General features: G+C 51.2%; 1 protein-coding gene across 1 annotated transcript; it reads right to left on the reverse strand.

The window, feature by feature from the left end:
• Positions 1-213: 213 nt before the first annotated feature.
• Positions 214-11424, reverse strand: ALOX15 (arachidonate 15-lipoxygenase). Its single transcript, NM_001133877.1, is given in 14 exon segments — positions 214-1435; positions 1545-1712; positions 1837-1937; positions 2515-2636; positions 2800-2969; positions 3068-3154; positions 5473-5682; positions 6848-6991; positions 7963-8123; positions 8324-8427; positions 8593-8715; positions 8794-8875; positions 9173-9374; positions 11263-11424. Coding segments are annotated over 14 exon segments (1989 nt in total). The 5' UTR covers positions 11398-11424; the 3' UTR covers positions 214-1255.
• Positions 11425-18631: the final 7207 nt, after the last annotated feature.

Genomic DNA, 18631 nt, shown 5'->3' on the forward strand with positions numbered 1-18631 from the left:
CTGAAGTCCCAAGGCCAAGTATCTCCAGACAGGAGCAGCTTCTTCAGTTCAACCAGCTGACTTTTGTTTCGTATTTTCTGCTTGAGCCTTGAAATGAAAATCTTCAGAGTCAAACATTCTTGGGACTCACTATGTTCATGGTTTCCTTTGTAGTGTGTCTGGCTTCAGGACACAAGTTAAATCCCATACAGTTAGAAGACAATTTTTTTTTAATTTTTAAAAATTTTTAGGCCGGGCAGGGCGGCTCACACCTATAATCCCAGCACTTTGGGAGGCCGAGGCGGGCAGATCACCTGAGGTCAGGAGTTCGAGACCAGCCTGGCCAACATGGTGAAACCCCGTCTCTACTAAAAATACAAAATATTAGTTGGGCATGGTGGCAGGCTCCTGTAATCCTAGCTACTTGGGCGGCTGAGGCAGGAGAATTGTTTGAACCTGGGAGGTGAAGGTTGCAGCGAGCCAAGATCGTACCACTGCACTCCAGCCTGGGCCGCAAAAGCAAGATTCCGTCTCAAAAAAAAAAAAAAAAATTAAAAATTTTTAATTCTTTACCACATCAAGCATATGAACCCAGAAAAATTTTTTGATGCTCTATATTCTTTTGCCAATATTTTATTTAAAATAGTTCAGTCCTAGTTCTTTTCCATCTTTAGTGTAAAACAACTTTTTATTATTGTTAAACTCAATTTGGGTTCAAAATCCTACTTCCAGCCTAGGCAACATAGTGAGGCCCCGTCTCTACAAAAATAAAAAAAAATTAGCTGGGCATGATGGCATGAGCCTGTAGTCCCAGCTACTCAGGAGGCTGAGGTGGGAGGATCATTTGAGCCCAGGAGGCTGAGGCTGCAGTGAGCCATGGTGATGGGTCCACTGCACTCCAGCCTGGGTGTCAAAGTGAGACTCTGTCTTAACAAGAACAAAAAAATCATATTTGATTCATAAAAGGTGTGCAGTAATATGTATTATCCCCCTATTCTAGCCTTGAAATGGTTTATATAATTGTGGCTATTTGCCGTATAGATCTGAATGAAGAAAGAGGAAGAGAGGGAGGAAGGAAGCTAAGAGGAGTAAGGTCCCAGGGGATGCCTCTAGAGTAAAATGTGTTCACTGGGTGCAGAGACCATGAAAAGGTGCCCCTTTAGGGAGGGTGGGACATGGGAAGAGGGTGGGGCTTGGGAGGGTAGGACTGTAACCACGAAGGGGTCAGCTTGTGGCTTGGGTGATGGGGGCTGAAATAACCAAAGGCTGGCGACGCTCAGATGGCCACACTGTTTTCCACTATGCTGGGCCGCAGGTACTCGTAGGGCATGTCCAGCTTTGCATTCCGGATCTCGATTTCCTTATCCAGGGCAGCCAGCTCCTCCCTGAACTTCTTCAGCACAGCCTTAGGCTCGGGGCCTGAAAAATACTCCTCCTCATGCTGGCCCACAGCCACCTGGGAGGGAGAGGAAAAGGTGGCTGAGAGCCTTATGACCCCCAGTCTGGGATGCCATACGTCCCCACAGCTGCCTCCTTCCTTAGGGCCCTGGGCACTCGGCTCTCACCATAACGGGCTGGCGTCTGCCCAGCTGCCAAGTGATGGACATCTGGAGAGAAGCCTGATGGAAGTTGGGCAGTGTCGCCATCACTGTCTCCAGCGTTGCATCCTTGGTGGTTGGCGGGGGCAGCCTCATGGTGCAGGGTGCATTAGGGACCCAAGAGTACCAGTCCAGCTAAGGAAGGGCGGGGATCCAGAGTCAGTGCCTGCCAGGCATGAAAGCCCTGTGGCCTACCTGCACACAGACCCCTCCCTCACTCCAGGCCCCAAATTCCCAGCTGCCCATCTCTGGTAAGTACCTGGCCCAGGTGCACAGAGGCGTGTTGGCCGGTGCAGGTGAAGATACACATGGTGACAAAGTGGCAAACCTGGTCCCGAGACTGTAAAGAGACAGGAAACCCTACAAGGGGTGAGGAGAGTTAGAAGCTGGGAAGCCAGGAGTAGGGCAACGCTCAGAGGATGAGGCCGAGAGAGAAGAGAACAAGAGGGGCGAGAAAGAGCAGCAGGAACGCTCAGTAACTCTTAAGGGAATTACTATGACAGCAGGTTGGGGTGGGGGAGTGGGGAGCTCTGCTGGGAGGGTCCCACTCAGCGGGGTGCTGCTTGCTGCTGACTCACAAGAGTCAGTCCATGACGTTAGGTGTTCAGGAAGCTGGTCAGCATCACCTCGGTAGTCACAGTAAAAATATTTATACCATGGAAATGTGCAAAAGCTACAAATCAGGACGGTCCTTCCCGAGAGTCAGTTGTTAAACATTTATGGGCAGCCACTGGTCCCGCTGCATCTGGCACCTAGGGGTTCTCAGTGTGTAGGATGGGGACCTGTCTCTAGGTGAGAGGGAGTGGAATCTGAGAAGGCCTTTGCAGTTCTCATAGGTGTCGAAAATGCTTCTGGGAGATTTCACAGAAGCACGGGGGATTCTGGGAAGGTCTCTTGGGTTTTGTGTCTGAGATCTCAGGGCAGGGGCTCCTCTTACCTCTGTCCTGGGCCCCTTGCAGCCCGATTTCCGTGATCTCTCGACACCAGGTCTGCAGCTCTGGGTCATCTTTCACAGCCACGTCTGTCTTATAGTGGAGACTCACGATTCCTTCCACATACCTACCAACCAACGGAGCAGGGCCAGGGAGCTGAAGCCAGCTCTGCCCCTGCTCACACGGCCAGGTCAGGGCCCCAGGCCCCCAACCAGACGCAGACCTCCTGCTCTGCTACATGTCTTCTCCACCCCCACTTGCACCCCCACTGGCCTTCCCGCTTGCCTCACCGATAGATGATTTCCCAGAGCCGCAGTGCATCTTGGGCATAGAAGGAAGACTTCACTCCCAGGAGCCCCCGGTCAGCCAAGTCATCAGGGGGACAGAAGGAGCTGTAGGTTAGGAAGGCTCCAGCTTGCTTGAGCAGCTGCACATGACCTCCCCCACCAGTGCTCATTATCTGAGAAGTGAGGGTGAGCAGGGTCAGGCAAATCGACCTGCCCTGAATCCAGAGCTGGAAAAAAGAGAGACCCAGAATCTCCCTTTCTCTCCCCATACCTGGTCGAAAATTCCCATGTCAGAGACCAGCCCAGTCCTGGCCCGGACGTTAATTTCCAGGGTGTATCGCAGGTGGGGAATTATAAGCTACAGGGAGAAACACAGGGAAGGGCAGAGTCAGAGGAGAGCTGCAAGATCCCTGCAGGAAACAGGGGCTGACAGCAGGAAAAGCACCAGGTCTTCAGAAAAAGCGCAGACGTAAAGTTCAGTGGCCTCTCAACAGTGAGTTTTCAGAAGTACCATTCAACCCAGCAATCCCATTACTGGATATATATCTCCCAAAATATAAATCACCCTACTATAAAGACACATGCTCACATATGTTCATCAAAGCACTACTCACAATAGCAAAGATATGGAATCAACCTAAATGCCCATCAACAATAGACCAGGTAAAGAAAATGTGGTAGATATATGCTGTGGAATACTATGCAGCCATGAAAAAGAACAAGATCATGTTCTCTGCAGCAACATGGATGGAGCTGGAGGCCATAATCCTAAGTGGACTAACACAGGAACAGAAAGCCAAATGTGGTATGTTCTCACTTATAAGTGAGAGCTAAACATTGAGTATACATGGACACAAATAAGGGAACAACAGACACCAGCATCTACTTGTAGACGGAGGGTGGAAGGAGTGAGGGGATCCAAAAACTCCCTATCGGGTACCATGCTTATTACCTGGTGACAAAATAATCTGTACACCAGGCCCCCGCGACACACAATTTACTTACAGAACAAACCTGCCCATGTATCCTTGAACCTAAAATTAAAGTTAAAAATAAATACATAAAAATAAACTGCTGAGTTTTCAGTTGATTTGCATCAACTATTTGCATTCCACAAACCAGACTTAGTGCTTTATGATAATTGAAAGAAATCATTCTTTGTTGTTGTTGTGGTTATTTTGTTTTGAGATGGAGTCTTGCTCTGTTTCCCAGGCTGAAGTACAGGGGTGTGATCTCAGCTCACTGCAACCTCCGCCTTCCGGGTTCACACGATTCTCCTGCCTCAGCCTCCCAAGTAGCTGGCGTGAACCACCGTGCCTGGCCTCCTTTTCTTTTCATATTTTTTCAAAGGTCTAGACCAAGATTTCTCAACTTTTTTTTTTAATCACCCACTAAGTACCCTTTTGAGATATTTTTTCCTAATCTCACTCTACCTCATTAAATATTAATGCTACATATTTACTGTATATCTATGTATTTACTGTATATCTATGTATTTACTGTATATCTATGTATTTACTGTATATCTACGTATTGCATTATATCTCTGCTTTATATAGATATATATCACATTATATCTGTGCTATATAAAATAATAAGATTTGGCTGGCCACGGTGGCTCACGCCTGTAATCCCAACACTTTGGGAGGCCGAGGTGGGCGGATCACCTGAGGTCAGGAGTTTGAGACCAGCCTGACCAACATGGCAAAACCTCATCTCTATTAAAAAAATACAAAAATTAGCCAGGCGTGGTGGCAGGCGCCTGTAATCCCAGCTACTCGGGAGGCTGAAGCAGGAGAATTGCTTGAACCCAGGAGGCAGAGGTTGCAGTGAGCCAAGATCGTGACACTGCACTCCAGCCTGGGCAGCAATAATAATAATAATAATAATAATATTTTTCACACACATTTTCCAACCATCTTCATCCCTTGAGGGACATTGTGCCCCCACTGAGAATGGATGGTCTAACCACTGCCTCCCTCCAGAGCCTGGTCTCCTCCCTCTCCCCTTCATACGTTACGCTCACCTTCTTTCAGTTCTTTAAAGAAGACAAGCTTGGACCAGGTGCAGTGACTCACGCCTGTAATCCCAACACTTTGGGAGGCCGAGACAAGCGGATCATCTGAGGTCAGGCATTCGAGACCAGCCTGGCCAACATGGTGAAATCCTGTCTCTATCAAAAATACAAAAAAAAATTAGCCAGGCATGATGGTGCGTGACTGTAATCCCAGCTACTGGGGAGGCTGAAGTGCAAGAATTGCTTAAACCCAGGAGGCAGAGGTTGCAATGAGCCGAGATCGCACCACTGCACTCCAGCCTGGGCAACAAAGGGAGACTCCATCTCAAAAAAAAAAAAAAAATCAATGACTGGCTAGAAAAGATCTTTTTAACGTTATTTCACGGATTCTTCTTGTTGGATGGAATCCTTGATCATTTGCATGTACTGTGCTTTACATATAAAAAGAGTAAGATTATTTTCGCCACTTTCCCAGGTGGGAGGTGCTATCCCCTTTGAAAATGCATGGCCAGCCCTGCTTGTTCTCTGTTGCTCTCACATTGTCCATTCATGGTTTCTCTCCATACCCCGAGACCCCACAGAGAGGGAGCCTCCAGAGGTGGGAACGTGCCCTGGGGCAGAGATAGTGGCAGGCAAGAGAGAAGGGGATAAGGTGTTACCTTGAAGATAGGATGTATGGACGGCAGGCACCTCATGGTGGCCACAACAATGACCTCAGCCATCAAGTGTCCCCTCAGAAGATGAGACTGCAGCTCATGGAGCTGGAAGTCAGAGCTGCGCACCCAGCATTTGGCCAGAAGCCAGGCCATTGGAGGATCCGTGGGCAAGAAAAGTGGAGGTGGCGGGGATCCTGTGCTAGGCAGTTGGAGCTGGAGCCGGGACAAGTGTGGGGAGAGAAGGCATGAGTGCTGGGCGCTCAGCGATTCCCACCCCCTTTGCATGTTAACCTCGCCCTTCGTCCTCCAAACCTGTTCCGCTTTCCCCATCCCACTCCTGCTGCTCCCTACAGCTCCCATTTCCTCCCCTCCCCTTCCTACACGCTTGGTGCATTAGCACCCTGCAAGCTGCTTTGCCTCCAGCATTCTGCAGTCTTTGCCTCCAGCATTCTGCAGAAACTGCTCTTCTGGTGCCTCCTCCAGTCTCCACTTCCCCTTTCAGTCCCCACAGTGTGGACAAGATTCAAACTGCCTGCTTCCTTCATTCCGCACTGTTTTTTCGAAATCTCATCTTTTGGCCCCACTTCTACACAAATGACTAAATCTCGTTCTCAGCTGCCTGCTGGACAATTTAAATGTCTTCCTGTTACCTCAACATTGGCCAGACAAAAGCCTACCTGGGCACCCTGTTCTCTTTATCGGTGCTATTTGTGCAGGCACCTGGCCTGGCTCCCCTTTCCCCTCTCCTTGATATCCGTCTGCACTCGCATGCACCTGTCCTCTCCATCCCGACGGTCACTACCCACATCCGAGCTCCCCTCCTCCTGGGGTCAGTGCTGGGGCATGGTGCCCCACTCCCTGTTTCTAGCATCTCCCCTCTCCAACCCACCCTAAACACCACTGCCCACACCGCGTGCCCACAGCACGTTTCATCACAGCCTTCTCCAGCTTCCCACCACAGGCTCCGTAGCCTGGCTTAGTCTGGCCCTGGTCCAACTGTCCCCTAGGAATCTCCTGACTCCTCTACCTCAGCCTCTGCCCAGTCTGTCTTGCCCCTGAGGACCGGTCCTTCTTCTCCCTCCTGCTTGTCTGAGACCTGGCCCTCCTCCAAGGCTTGTGACACCCCACCTCCCCAGTCCCTCCTGGGCTGTCTCTGTCCTCAGGGACTTCCTCAGTCGTGGAGCTTCTGCAGACTGGCCCCGTGTGTCTCTCCAGCTACGTTACAAGGCCTTCGAATCAGAGACTTGGTGCATTTCCTCCTTTCGTGTCTCCCCAGTGCTTTAGCCCGGCGCCTTTGAAGATGGTGCTTAGTGCATTTCGATAAGGGGCTGAGCTGAGAAGGCTGGAGACTGGGAGCAGAAATCCTGAGTCCTCTCACCTGGATGACCATGGGCAAGAGTTTCCCATCAGGCTGCAATTTCAGCATGACTAGAGGGGCAGCCAGGTGCTGCTGGCTACAGAGAATGACGTTGGCCTTGATCCCATCCAGCAGGGAGAAGTCAGCTTCAAACAATGTGCCTCCCTGTGTGGGGGAAGAGGTCAAGGGCTGCTGTCAGCATAAAGCATCTTCTTCCTACTCTGATTCCTCCAAGGCGGAAGAGAGAGCGAGAGAGAGGAGCTAACTTGTCTCCGTCATCTACTTTATACCAGGTAATGGATCATGTGCTTACTGCCTCATATCATTTTTTTTTAATCAGGGTCTTACTCTGCTGCCCAGGCTGGAGTGCAGTGGCGGGACCACCATGGCTCACTGCAGCCTTGACTTCCTTGGGCCCAGGTGATCCTCCCACCTCAGCCTCCCAAGTAGCTGGGACTACAGGTGCATGCCACTACACCAAAAATTACAGGTGCTAATTTTTGTATTTTTGTAGAGACAGGGTTTCTCCACGTTGCCTAGGCTGGTTTCCAACTCCTGGGCTCAGGTGATCCTCCTGCCTCAACCTCCCAAAGTGCTGGGATTACAGGTGTGAGCCACTGTGCTCAGCCTTATAATTTTTATACATAGTTGAATGAGCCTCAATTGCACAGAAGAGGAAACAGACAATCAGAGAGGTTGGGTATTTTGCCTGAGGTCACACAGCTTACAAATAGCAGAACCAGGATTCACATCCAAGCCTATCTGCCCTTAATCCCATGAATTTCCTCTCTGTTGTTCCATGTCACCTCCTGATGAACAGCCATAGCACTCTGATCCTGACTCTCTTACTCTGCACACTCCCTGAATCCCTAGCACCATGGGCCAGTCACATTTCTTCATTTGACCCTGTTTCTACCAACCACTCCATCTTGCACACCCTCCCTCCGCAGCTACTCTCGTGTGGGAAGGAGGCCGAGCAGCTGAGCTTCTCCAGGGTCCCTCAGGACCTCTCCTGCAGAATCCCTCCCTGCTGGCTGGCAGCAAGCCAGGCCCACAGTGGGTCCCGCAGCAGCATCATTGGCACTAGCCCACCCCACTTCACTGCTGAGCTTTCCTCAGGGCTCTGATGTCCATACCTCCAGCTCCTTCTCCAGCTGAGCCTGCAGTTCCTCCATGCCTGGAGGGAACACTAGGCGAGCAGGAAGGTGAACAGAGCGCCTCAGCACCACGGGGTTGGCACCATTAAGAAACTGGTACCCAAATAAGGCATCTTCCTTCCAGGAGTCCCGCACACGCTCTGGGGAAGGCAGTTGTTAAGCAAGTTGTGGGATCTGAGCTCTTGATCCTTCCAACCCCACCAACCATGCCCCCTTGACTCCAGCCCACCAGAGGGACCCAAGTCTCTGGTCTCCCCACCCTGCTTCTTTCAATTCCCCTGGGTTGGGTAGGATCTGGGGGTAAGCGTCCTGGGAGACATATTAGGGTGGGGGGACTGACCAGCCAGCTTGCTCTGGCCACACCAGAAAATCCGGTTGAAGTCATCTAGATCCTTCCAGCAAGTCAGAACATTTAAAGAGTCTTTGATAGCGAGGTCGGCCAGCCTTCAGGGCAGGATGGGGCAAAGGGTTCGAGCATCATTCTGAGACTCCAACATGAGGACCACAGGCACCGACCTTGGGCTGGTCCAGTGCAGTGCAGCCCATAAGCCCCTTGGCTTCCACTACACGAGGACACCTCCCTCTCACCCAGCCTCCCCTTGCTCTCACCCCTTGGCCAGCGAAACCTCAAAGTCAACTCTCTTGTCTTCCAGAAATCGCTCATCCACAGGGAGGTCACATAGTTTGGCCCCAGCCACATTCAGAATTAACCCATCCTTCCAGTTTCCCCACCTGTGGGGCAGGAAGGAAATCAGGCGTGGGTGCTGGAAGCATCAGCAGCTCACGTGGGGTCAGGGGAGGAGGGCTCACCGGTACAACTTCCTTCTCTCTTCCAGCTCCTCTTCCCGGTGTTTCTGGAACAGGCCCTGAGGGTCGTCGCCCACAGTACGGCCTAGAAGGACAGAGGAGGGCTTGGCCAGTGACTTTTGGTGAGCGCCTCTTCTCGTCTCTGCCAGGAGAGCCTCAGCACCCCATCCTTCTGTGTGGCCTCTGCCCCTTCAGCATCACACCCCTCCCCCAGGCTCCAGCCACTCTGTGCCAGCTGCAGCCACCGCCCCTTCGACACCCCCAAAGACCCCTGCGCTCCAGGTTCCAGCACCCCCATCCTGCTCCCTCTTCTCCACACGCGCATCCCCCCAGCTTCTCTCGCACCCCAGTGGCCTCCTGACACCCCCAGCTCCGCGCTCACCGGTGCCTTCGGGCAGGCTCAGGACGCCGTTGCCCTCCACCCAGCGGTAACAAGGGAACCTGACCTCGTCCCCGGCTCCGGGGCCCTGCACGGAGATCCAGTTGCAGAACCAGGCGTCGTCCGTAAGGAGATGCCGTTTGCGCAGTTTCACAAACAGCAGCGGCCCCAGGTACTCCGGTACTTCCACCTTGAGTTCTGTCTCCTGCGGGCGACAGAAGACGCTCAGCCCCGGTGGGGCCTGGCGGGAGGCGCACCCGGCTGAGCTCTGCTCCCTCCAGCGCCCACGCCCTTCCTCGGAGCCTCTGAGAGGAGGAGACGTATCGGGGTAGGGGGGCTAAGCCAGAGAGAGAGAGACCGCGCCGAGCGGGTGGCCCCAGGACTCGGTTCTGAGGGGACTGGGACGGCAGGTGGGAAGGTGCGCTCCTGCCTTCACTTTCTCCTCCCTGTGGTCATTGACTGTGCTAAGCGCTGGGCTGGCCGCTGCCGCGCCCTGGACAAGCGCGCTGTGGAGCCGGGACGCACTGGTGGCAATTCCCGCTGTGCGACCCCCCAACCCCACCCCGCCCGAGGCCGAGGACCTGCAGGGGCCCCACAGGCCTGGGGACAACCTTCCCAGAGACCTGGAGACGGAGAGGGCTCAGCCAGGGAGAGGGACAGAAAGGGAAGGCAGGGGAAAGGCGCGCCGGGCAGAGAGAGCAGCGGGGAAGGGAGGGCGAGCAGCATCTTGGAGCTGGAGCTCAGAGCCCAGGTGTGGGGGGTCAGTAGGTCCGGAGGTTCTCGAAGGTGGCGCCAAGGGCTTTGGATTTGGTCCCGAGAACAAGCGGGAGCCATTCGAATGTGTTAAGCAGGGGGAGTGAATTAGGGGGAAATCATTCCGGTTTCAGAAGGGCTTAGAAGGTCTGCAGCAGAGGTGGGGAGGCCGCGGGAGGTTTGAAATGGCTTTTAAAATAGAGAAAGCGGGAGGATCGACGACAGCTCCTGCGACCGCAGTTTTCAGACACCAGAGCTGTGGGGAGTGAGGGGCGCTCAGGAGCATCCCCTTAATTCCAAGCAGATCGAGTAGCGGGAACATTTATTGAGCGTTTACTGTGTGTCACCAGCTGCCCACCATAGGGAGGAAAAAAGGGAGGAGGGAGCGCCTTTCCACCTTCCGTGCTCCGTCCCCTCACCATGGAGTCGCGGGGCCCCCTGCTCCGTGCGCATTTTCTCTCTTTCTGGCTCCCTTCGCCCCGCTTTCTCGGAAGCTCGGAGCAGGGGCTTGGGGGTGCGGGGAGCAGGGCTCCGCAGGTTCAAGGGGACGCGGGCGGTCGGGGGCGGGACGGATATTGGGCAGGGACGCAGGAGATGCTCAGGGTCTAGAACTGACTGCGCCGGATTCTTGTTTAGAGGGAGGTGAAGCGAGGGAGGAGGCGCGGGTGACACCTGGGGAGGCAGGAGGAGAGGGCTGGGAGGTGGGGAGAGGGGAGGACCTCATCCGGGCATGTTCCTTTGACGTTCCCTGAGACAGACATCCGGATTTGGGGATCTGGGAGAGAGCTAGAGCAGTGATGGGAATTTGGGCTTTCGCGGAAGAAAAAAAGTAACAGGACCGGGTAGAACACCAGGTAGATATGACATGAGATATGACGGGAGGCGGGTCGGGAAATCGAGAGCGTTCTCCTGTCTTGACTCCCCATCCCTTCCCTCTCACCACCCACCCCACCCCAGGTGATAAAGCCTGAAAGGTCAGAGATCCAACAGCGCTAGCGGTTCAAACGGTTTCTTAAAACAGAGGAAGCGAGAGGACCGACGGCGGCTCCGGTGACTGCTGAGTTTCCAGACAAGGGAGCTCTGTGCAAGGAGGGGCGCACAGGAGCATGCCCTCAATTCCAAGGAGATCGGGTAGCGGCAACATTTATTGAGCGCTTACTGTGTACCACCAACTGCCCGAAAGCCCCCACCCCCGTGGCCTCCGTGCGCTTTGAGCCCAATGCGCGGGCCCTTGGCAAAAAGAATCGGCCAGAGGCCGACGGGGGCGCATGTCCTCCCCGGTATTTGACTGACTCGGAGCCAGGGACGCAGCCCACCCCGCCCGCCTCTGGGGAGCTCACCTTGCCCCGTGCGGGCCACAGTCGCGTCCCAAGCGCCGCCTCCCCGTGCTGGCCGACCAGCCACAGCTGCACCTGGTTGTTGGAACCGGCATAGAGCGAGGCCCCAGTGGACACGCGGATGCGGTAGAGACCCATCTTGCTCAAAGACGTTTCGCTCCTTCTGGTGGGGAGGAAGGGTGGACGAACTAAATAACCCAACCTGAGACCCCGCCCTCTCCGAGGTCGCTTGGGGTCGGAATGTGGGTGGCAGGTCTCCAATCAACTCCACCTACCGCTGGGGCCCCGAGCTCCATGGAGCAGAGCTTCAAGGGGCAGAATTCAGCCCCAGTCCAAAAGGCGGTGTCCTGGCGAGAGCAGGGAGTGGAAACCACTATCTCGACGGGAGGGAGAAGAAGAAAAGGATTTGGACCGAAAACACGCAGGAAGAGGGAATCAGCGCCTGGTACAGCAGGCAGGCGAGGTGGGGGTAGGAGTTATGCACGTGTCTACCACGGACTTTGGGCCAAGCCTGGGTGGCTGGGAAGCCAACCTCCATCTAAACGCACGCGTGCACACGCACACACACGCACAGACACACATATGCACACACACACACACACGCACACACACACTCGCCTCACAAGTTGGATTGCAGGGGAGGGTAAAGTGGGCGAGGAGACCCAGTTTGCAGTGGCATTTGAGGAAGGTACATTCAGGCCACGGAATTCATTCGACCAGCTTTGCACACTTGCCTTCTCTGTGCCAGCCACTGGGACTCATTCCTTTTGAGCATAAAAGCCTCTGCCTCCCTGTTGCCTGCAGAATAAAAGTCCAAATGTTTCTGGCATTCAATGCCCTTGCTAACCTGGCCTGCCCTCCTCACCTCTCATCCCACTGCACCCTGGCATCTCCTGTGCTGGAGCCATGTGTTCCCCGGAACCCCCTCCCCCCGCCCCTGCTGTTCTCTCAAAGAACTCACTTCTGGGTTGACTAGTCTGTTCATGCTTCTAAACCCTAATTCGTCTCCAGTTTCTTTTTGGGCTGGAGCCATGTGTTCCCCAGAACCCCACCTGCTGTTCTCTCAAAGAACTTGCTCCTGGATTAGTCTATTCATCTATTCATGCTTCTAAACCCTAGTTCATCTCCAGTTTCTCAGGAAAGTCTTACCCGGTACTTTCACCCCCCACCACCCCACCAGAGCGAATTAGCTTTCCTTTTTTTCTTTTTTTTTTTTTTTTTGAGATAGAGCCTCACTCTGTCACCCTGGAATGCAGGGTGGAGTGCAATGGCACGATCTCGGCTCACTGCAACCTCCGCCTCCCGGGTTCAAGCAAAACTCTGCCTCAGCCTTCCGAGAAGCTGGGATTACAGGCGCCCGCCACCACGCCTGGATAATTTTTGTATTTTTAGTAGAGACGGGGTTTCTCCATGTTGGCCAGGCTGGTCCTGAACTCCTGACCTCGTGATCCACCTGCCTCAGTCTCCCAAAGTGCTGGAATTACAGGCGTGAGCCACCGTGCCCGGCCCAGCTTTCCTTTCTAACACTTTTCTCCTTGTGCACACTTCTATTGTTGCACAGTTAATACTGCAGTGTGAGCATTTGTTTGTATGTGTGTATCCCCCACTAATGTGAGCCCGTCCCAGGCAGGGACTACACACCCAGCAGGACTCTCACTTTTGTTTCCCCTGGAGACAGCACAGTGTCAGGGCTTGTGGGTGTCAATAAGTGTTTGCTGAAACACACTGAGCTGAAAAATTCATTATAAATGAATCCTTCCCTTGGGGGAGACAAAGGGAAATAACTATCAGGCAATGTAAACAAAAGGGAAATAGTAACATAAACTCCATGGCATGGATTACAATCAGCCTGGTAACACAAATGAAGTCCAGGAAAATATGTCTGTGACGCATATTTTCTGGTTTGCTTGTTTTTTGTTTTTGGTTTTTTTTGTGTTTGTTTTTTTAATGAGATGGAGTCTTGCTCTGTCGCCCAGGCTAGAGTACAGTGGTGTGATCTTGGCTCAATGCAACCTCCGCCTCCCGGGTTCAAGCGATTCTCCTGCCTCAGCCTCCTGAGTAGCTGGGATTACAGGCGCCTAACACCATGCCCGGCTACTTTTTGTATTTTCAGTCGAGACAGGGTTTCGCCATGTTGGCCAGGCTGGTCTTGAACTCCTGAACTCAAGTGATCCACCTGCCTCGGCCTCCCAAAGTGCTGGGATTACAGCTGTGAGCCACCATGTCCGGCCCTGCTTAATTGTTTAGTGGGAAGTACGTTCATGTGATTTAAAATTCAAAAGGTACAAAGTGATATTCACTAGTTTCTCCCTCCTCTTGGCCCCAAGCCACCCAGTTGCTCCACTCCCAGCAATCACTGTTACCAGTCTTTTCTGTGCACTAATATTACTGAGCAAATACACACCTATCCTTTTTGTCTTTTTCCTGCACATCGTAGCACGCCTTATTCTGTGTCTTGTTTTTCCACAGTGCAACAGGAGGTCATTCCATATCCGTGCATAAAGAGCTTCCTTGTTCTTTGCTAAGGCTGCCATTTGCTGTAACGTCATAAATTCTACTAGTCTCTTGTGGTGGACACGGGTTGTTAGTAATCTTTTGTAACTATGAAAAAGTGCTGAAAAAAATAAACCTTGCATAGACAGCATTTCTCGTATGAAAGTATATCTATAGAACAAAACCCTGGAGATAGAATTTCTGGACCAAAAGCATATCGAATTTAGGCAGAAACTGCTCAGTTGCCCTCCGTAGAAAGTTGTACTGATTTACACTCCCACCGGTGGACTATGTATGAGAATGCCCATTCTTCCTCACTCTTGTCAACGGTGTGTTCATAACCTTACCTTAGCCAATCAGATAGGTGAAAAATGGTACCCTAGTTTTAATTTTAATTTGCATTTCCCTTATTATGAGTAAAGTTGAGCTTTTCTTTTTTCTTTAAGAAGGAGTTTCGCTCTTGTCGCCCAGGCTGGAGTGCAGTGGCACGATCTCGGCTCACTGAAACCTCCGCCTCCCAGGTTCAAGCAATTCTCCTGCCTCAGTCTCTCGAGTAGCTGGTATTACAGGTGCCTGCCACCATGCCCGGCTAATTTTCGTATTTTTAGTAGAGATGGGTTTTCGCCATGTTGGCTAGGCTAGTCTCGAACTCCTGGCCTCATTTGATCAGCCGGCCTCAGCCTCCCAAAGTGCTGGGATTACAGGCGTGAGCCACCGTGCCCGACCAAAAGGTTTTTTTTATAAATGAAATTCAGAAAAATCAAAATGTCGTGGGTAAAATTCATCTTCCATAGAAATGGCACAAACCCAGTAATTTTCTTGCAAATTAAAAGTGTGATTGAAGAGTTGGGAAGCCCTCCAAAAGTAATTCACTGTAACTTGTGGGTAGACTGAGTGAGGTTAGATTATGATGCATTTGTGATGGGAGAGGAAAGACCCAGGCCATTTCTTCCTATCTTGAATAGGGATATCTATGGTGGTTAGCCTATGCCTGTTCCAGCATTGTATGTTGGGGGTGGGGTCAGATGACTTTCTCTTTAGTTTACAGGTCTTCAGAAGAAGAAGAGACTAGGCATGGTGGCTCAGGCCTGTAATCCCAGCACTTTGGGAGGTCAAAGTGGGAGAATCAGCTGAGTTCAGGAGTTCAAGACCAGCCTGACCAACATGGTGAAACCTCATCTCCACTAAAAATACAAAAAGTAGCCAGGCATGGTGATGGACACCTATAATCCCAGCTACTCAGGAGGCTGAGGCAGGAGAATCGCTCGAACCCCAGAGGCAGAGGTTGCAGTGACCCGAGATCATGCCACTGTACTCCAGCCTGGGCAACAGAGTGAAACTTCTTTAAAAAAGAAAAAAAAAGAAAAGGAATTGTACTCTGGAAGTATACTTAAGGTAATACAGTTGAGAAATCTCATCTATACATGGACCTGATTTAGATGATGAAATTCTAGACTTTGAGCTGATGCTATAATGGGATTCGACTTTGGGGTAGCTTGAGGGGGCGAGTGTATTTTGCATGTGGAAGGAATGTAAATCAGCGGAGGTCAGAGGGCACGCTGGTGGCGGCCATTTTTTAAAACGTCCCCCAGTGATTGTGACCTCCTGATATGCCTTTGCATAGTCTCCTTCATTGTATCTGGGTTGGTCTGCAAAGCCAATGCAGTATGAAATGATGTGTGACTTCCAAAGCTAGGTCCTAAAAGACATTGGGGTTTTCCTTCTCCTCCTTCCCCACTCTCCCTCTATCTCGTTCTGCTTTCTCTGAGAGAAATGAACTACTATGTCATGAGGTCACTCAAGAAACTCTATGGAGAGGTCCACATGGCAAGGAACTGAGCCCTTCTGCTACGAGCCAGCGAGGAACTGAACCCTCCAACTAACAGCCATGTGGGACAGCCATCTTGGAAACAGATCCTCCTGCCCCAGTTAAGACTTCAGATGACTACAGCCAACCTCTTGACTGAAACCTCATAAGACTCTTGAACTAGAACCAACTGCCTCCCAAAACTGTGTAAGGTAATGAGTGTTTTTGTTTTGTTTTGTTTTGAGACAGGGTCTTGCTCTGTCACTCAGGCTGGAGTGCAGTGGCATGGTCACAGCTGACTGTAGCCTCCACCTCCCAGGCTCAAGTGATCTTCCCACCTCAGCCTCCCAAGTAGCTGGGACCACAGACACGTGCCATCACACCACTGAGTTTTGAGGTCGTTGTAAAGCAGAAATAGATAACTAACATGGTCTGCATGCTTATTTTCTGAATCCTCAAACTCCCAAGCTTATGTAAAGCCAAAAAACATTCAATGAACTGACCACTTTCAAAATTAGTTCACTCACCACCTCTTCCTCCTTTATTTTTTTGTGTGTTTGTTTTTTTGTGTTTGTTTGTTTGTTTTTGACCTGGAGTCTTGCTCTGTCACCCAGGCTGGAGTGCAGTGGCGCGATTTCGGCTCACTGCAACCTCTGCCTCCCAGGTTCAAGCCTCGGTCTCCCAAGTAGCTGGGACAACAGGCACTTGCAGCTACGCCTGGCTGATTTTTCGTATTTTTAGTAGAGATGGAGTTTCACCATGTTGCCCAGGCTGATGTCAAACTCCTGAGCTCAGGCGATCGGCCTGCCTCGGCCTCCCAAAGTGCTGGGATTACAGGCGTGAGCCACTGCACCCGGCTCTTCCTCCTTTATTGATGCCAGCTACAACCTTTGTCCATCTGACTGGCTACAGAGTGAAATTTCAAGTCTTGAAACATTAGAAGACTTTGTAAAGTCCATAGAAGTACTGTTAGAAAACCGATCAGTCAGCAAAGCAACTGACAAATAATGTTGCTGTTGAAAGAAGAGGCATCCACCTGAAGTGGTTCAGATGAGCTGAGCAGGGCTTCAGGAGAGGGACAGTCAATAGGTGACACATTGGCTGCAGTCAAAGGGACAGGCTTGGACAACAAGCAAAGCTTTTCTATGCAGGTGATGTCCACTGGTCACTTATGTGTACCCTCTCTGTCCCCATGTGGCTCCAGGACACTGACATCAGATGATATTTCCAAGATAAGTGCACAGAAGACCCTGGATGTGGACTTTGCTTCTCCCTGGGCCTCCTAATGCCTGGGTTTTTGAAACTCAAAAATCCAAAACTGAGCTCAAGTGCGGTAAGCCCCATCTGAGATTATGAAAGTACCAGGATCATAAAAATACATGCGTCCGCTGGGTGCAGTGGCTCATACCTGGAATCCCAGCACTTTGGGAGTCTCAGGCGAGAGGATCACTTGAGCTCAGGAGACCAGCCTGGGCAACATCGTGAGATTCTGTCTCTACAAAAATAAAAATAGGCTGGGTGCGGTGGCTCATGCCTGTAATCCCAGCACTTTGGGAGGCCAAGGTGGGTGGATCACCTGAGGTTGGGAGTTCGAGACCAGCCTGGCCAACATAATGAAACCCCCGTCTCTACTAAAAATACAAAAATTAGCCAAGCGTGGTGGTGGGCAACTATAGTCCTAGCTACTCAGGAGGCTGAGGCATGAGAATCGCTTGAACCCAGGAGGCAGAGCTCGCAATGATCCGAGATCGTGGCCACTGCACTCCAGCCTAGGTGACAGAGCGAGACTCCATCTCAAAAAATAAAAACAAAAATAAAAAATATTAGCTGGGCATGATGGTGTTTGCCTGTAATCCCAGCTGTGTGGGAGGCTGAGATGCAAGGATCACTTCAGCCCAGGAGTTCAAGGCTGCAGTGAGGTATGATTGTGCCTGTGCACTTCAGCCTGGACAACAGAGTGAGACCCTGTCTCTAAAAAAACAAAATCAAAAAAAAATGTTAATATTGTACTTTACAAGTATTATTTTGTCAAAGTGGTGTCGAGAATGTCAAATATTGCTTCTCAGCTGGCCGCGGTGGTTCACGCCTGGAATCCCAACGCTTTGGGAGGCTGAGGCGTGTAGATCACCTGATCAGGTCAGGAGTTCGAGACCAGCCTGGCCAACATGGTGAAACCCCGTCTCTACTAAAAATACAAAAAATTAGCCAGATATGGTGGTGGGCGTCTGTAGTCCCAGCTACTCGGGAGGCTGAGGCAGGAGAATCACTTAAACCTTGGAGGCGGAGGTTGCAGTGAGCTGAGATCACGCCGTTGCACTCCAGCCTGGGCAATAAGAGCAAGATCCATCTCAAAAAAAAAAAAAAAAAAAAAGTATTGCTTCTCACAGTCCTAGAAGAAAGGTAGCAGGATATGGGAGGGAAAAGACATTGTGGAATACTCTATGTTGCATGATGTGGTTCCTCCAATAAATTTCGGGAACTTCCATACAATTTGTAAAATGCTTGATGTAATGTGAAGTGATTTGGAATGAAGTAACTGAATTTTGTATCTAAATGTCCACAAGAGCCGTCCAGAGACATCATATTGGGGTCTGGGATTAGAAGCAAAAGACAAACTAAGGCCCTAAGTCTGAATGCTTCCACAGAAATTTGGGGGAACCCTTTAGATTTCTCCAGGCCATTAAAATGTGAGGGGTGGATAAGGAAATTTCTCCTAGAATGCAAGGCACAGGGATGTCCCTAATTGACCATTATGCTATTTTTAGGTCCCATCCAGGGTAGTTTGAGATAAGGTGGTGTAGCCAGCTATGTGTTGGTCCTGAGCCAGAAGTGTACTCCCACTACTGCCAAACTTTGGATAATTGTTGCAAGGATATTAATATGAATTCCACACATGGCTCTATGGTCCTAGGAAATCCACTTCAAAGACAAAGGGAAGTTGCATAACTACACTGAAATCAGCCTTCCAGCCTTCAAGGAATGAATGGGTGCACAATCTCAAATTGGGTGTTTAGACATTCAATAAGCAATAAGCAAGCCACGCACACATCATTCCATGAACGTCACAGGGCC

The sequence above is a fragment of the Pongo abelii genome, chromosome 19, assembly GCF_028885655.2.
Source record: "Pongo abelii isolate AG06213 chromosome 19, NHGRI_mPonAbe1-v2.0_pri, whole genome shotgun sequence".
Lineage (NCBI taxonomy): Eukaryota > Metazoa > Chordata > Mammalia > Primates > Hominidae > Pongo > Pongo abelii.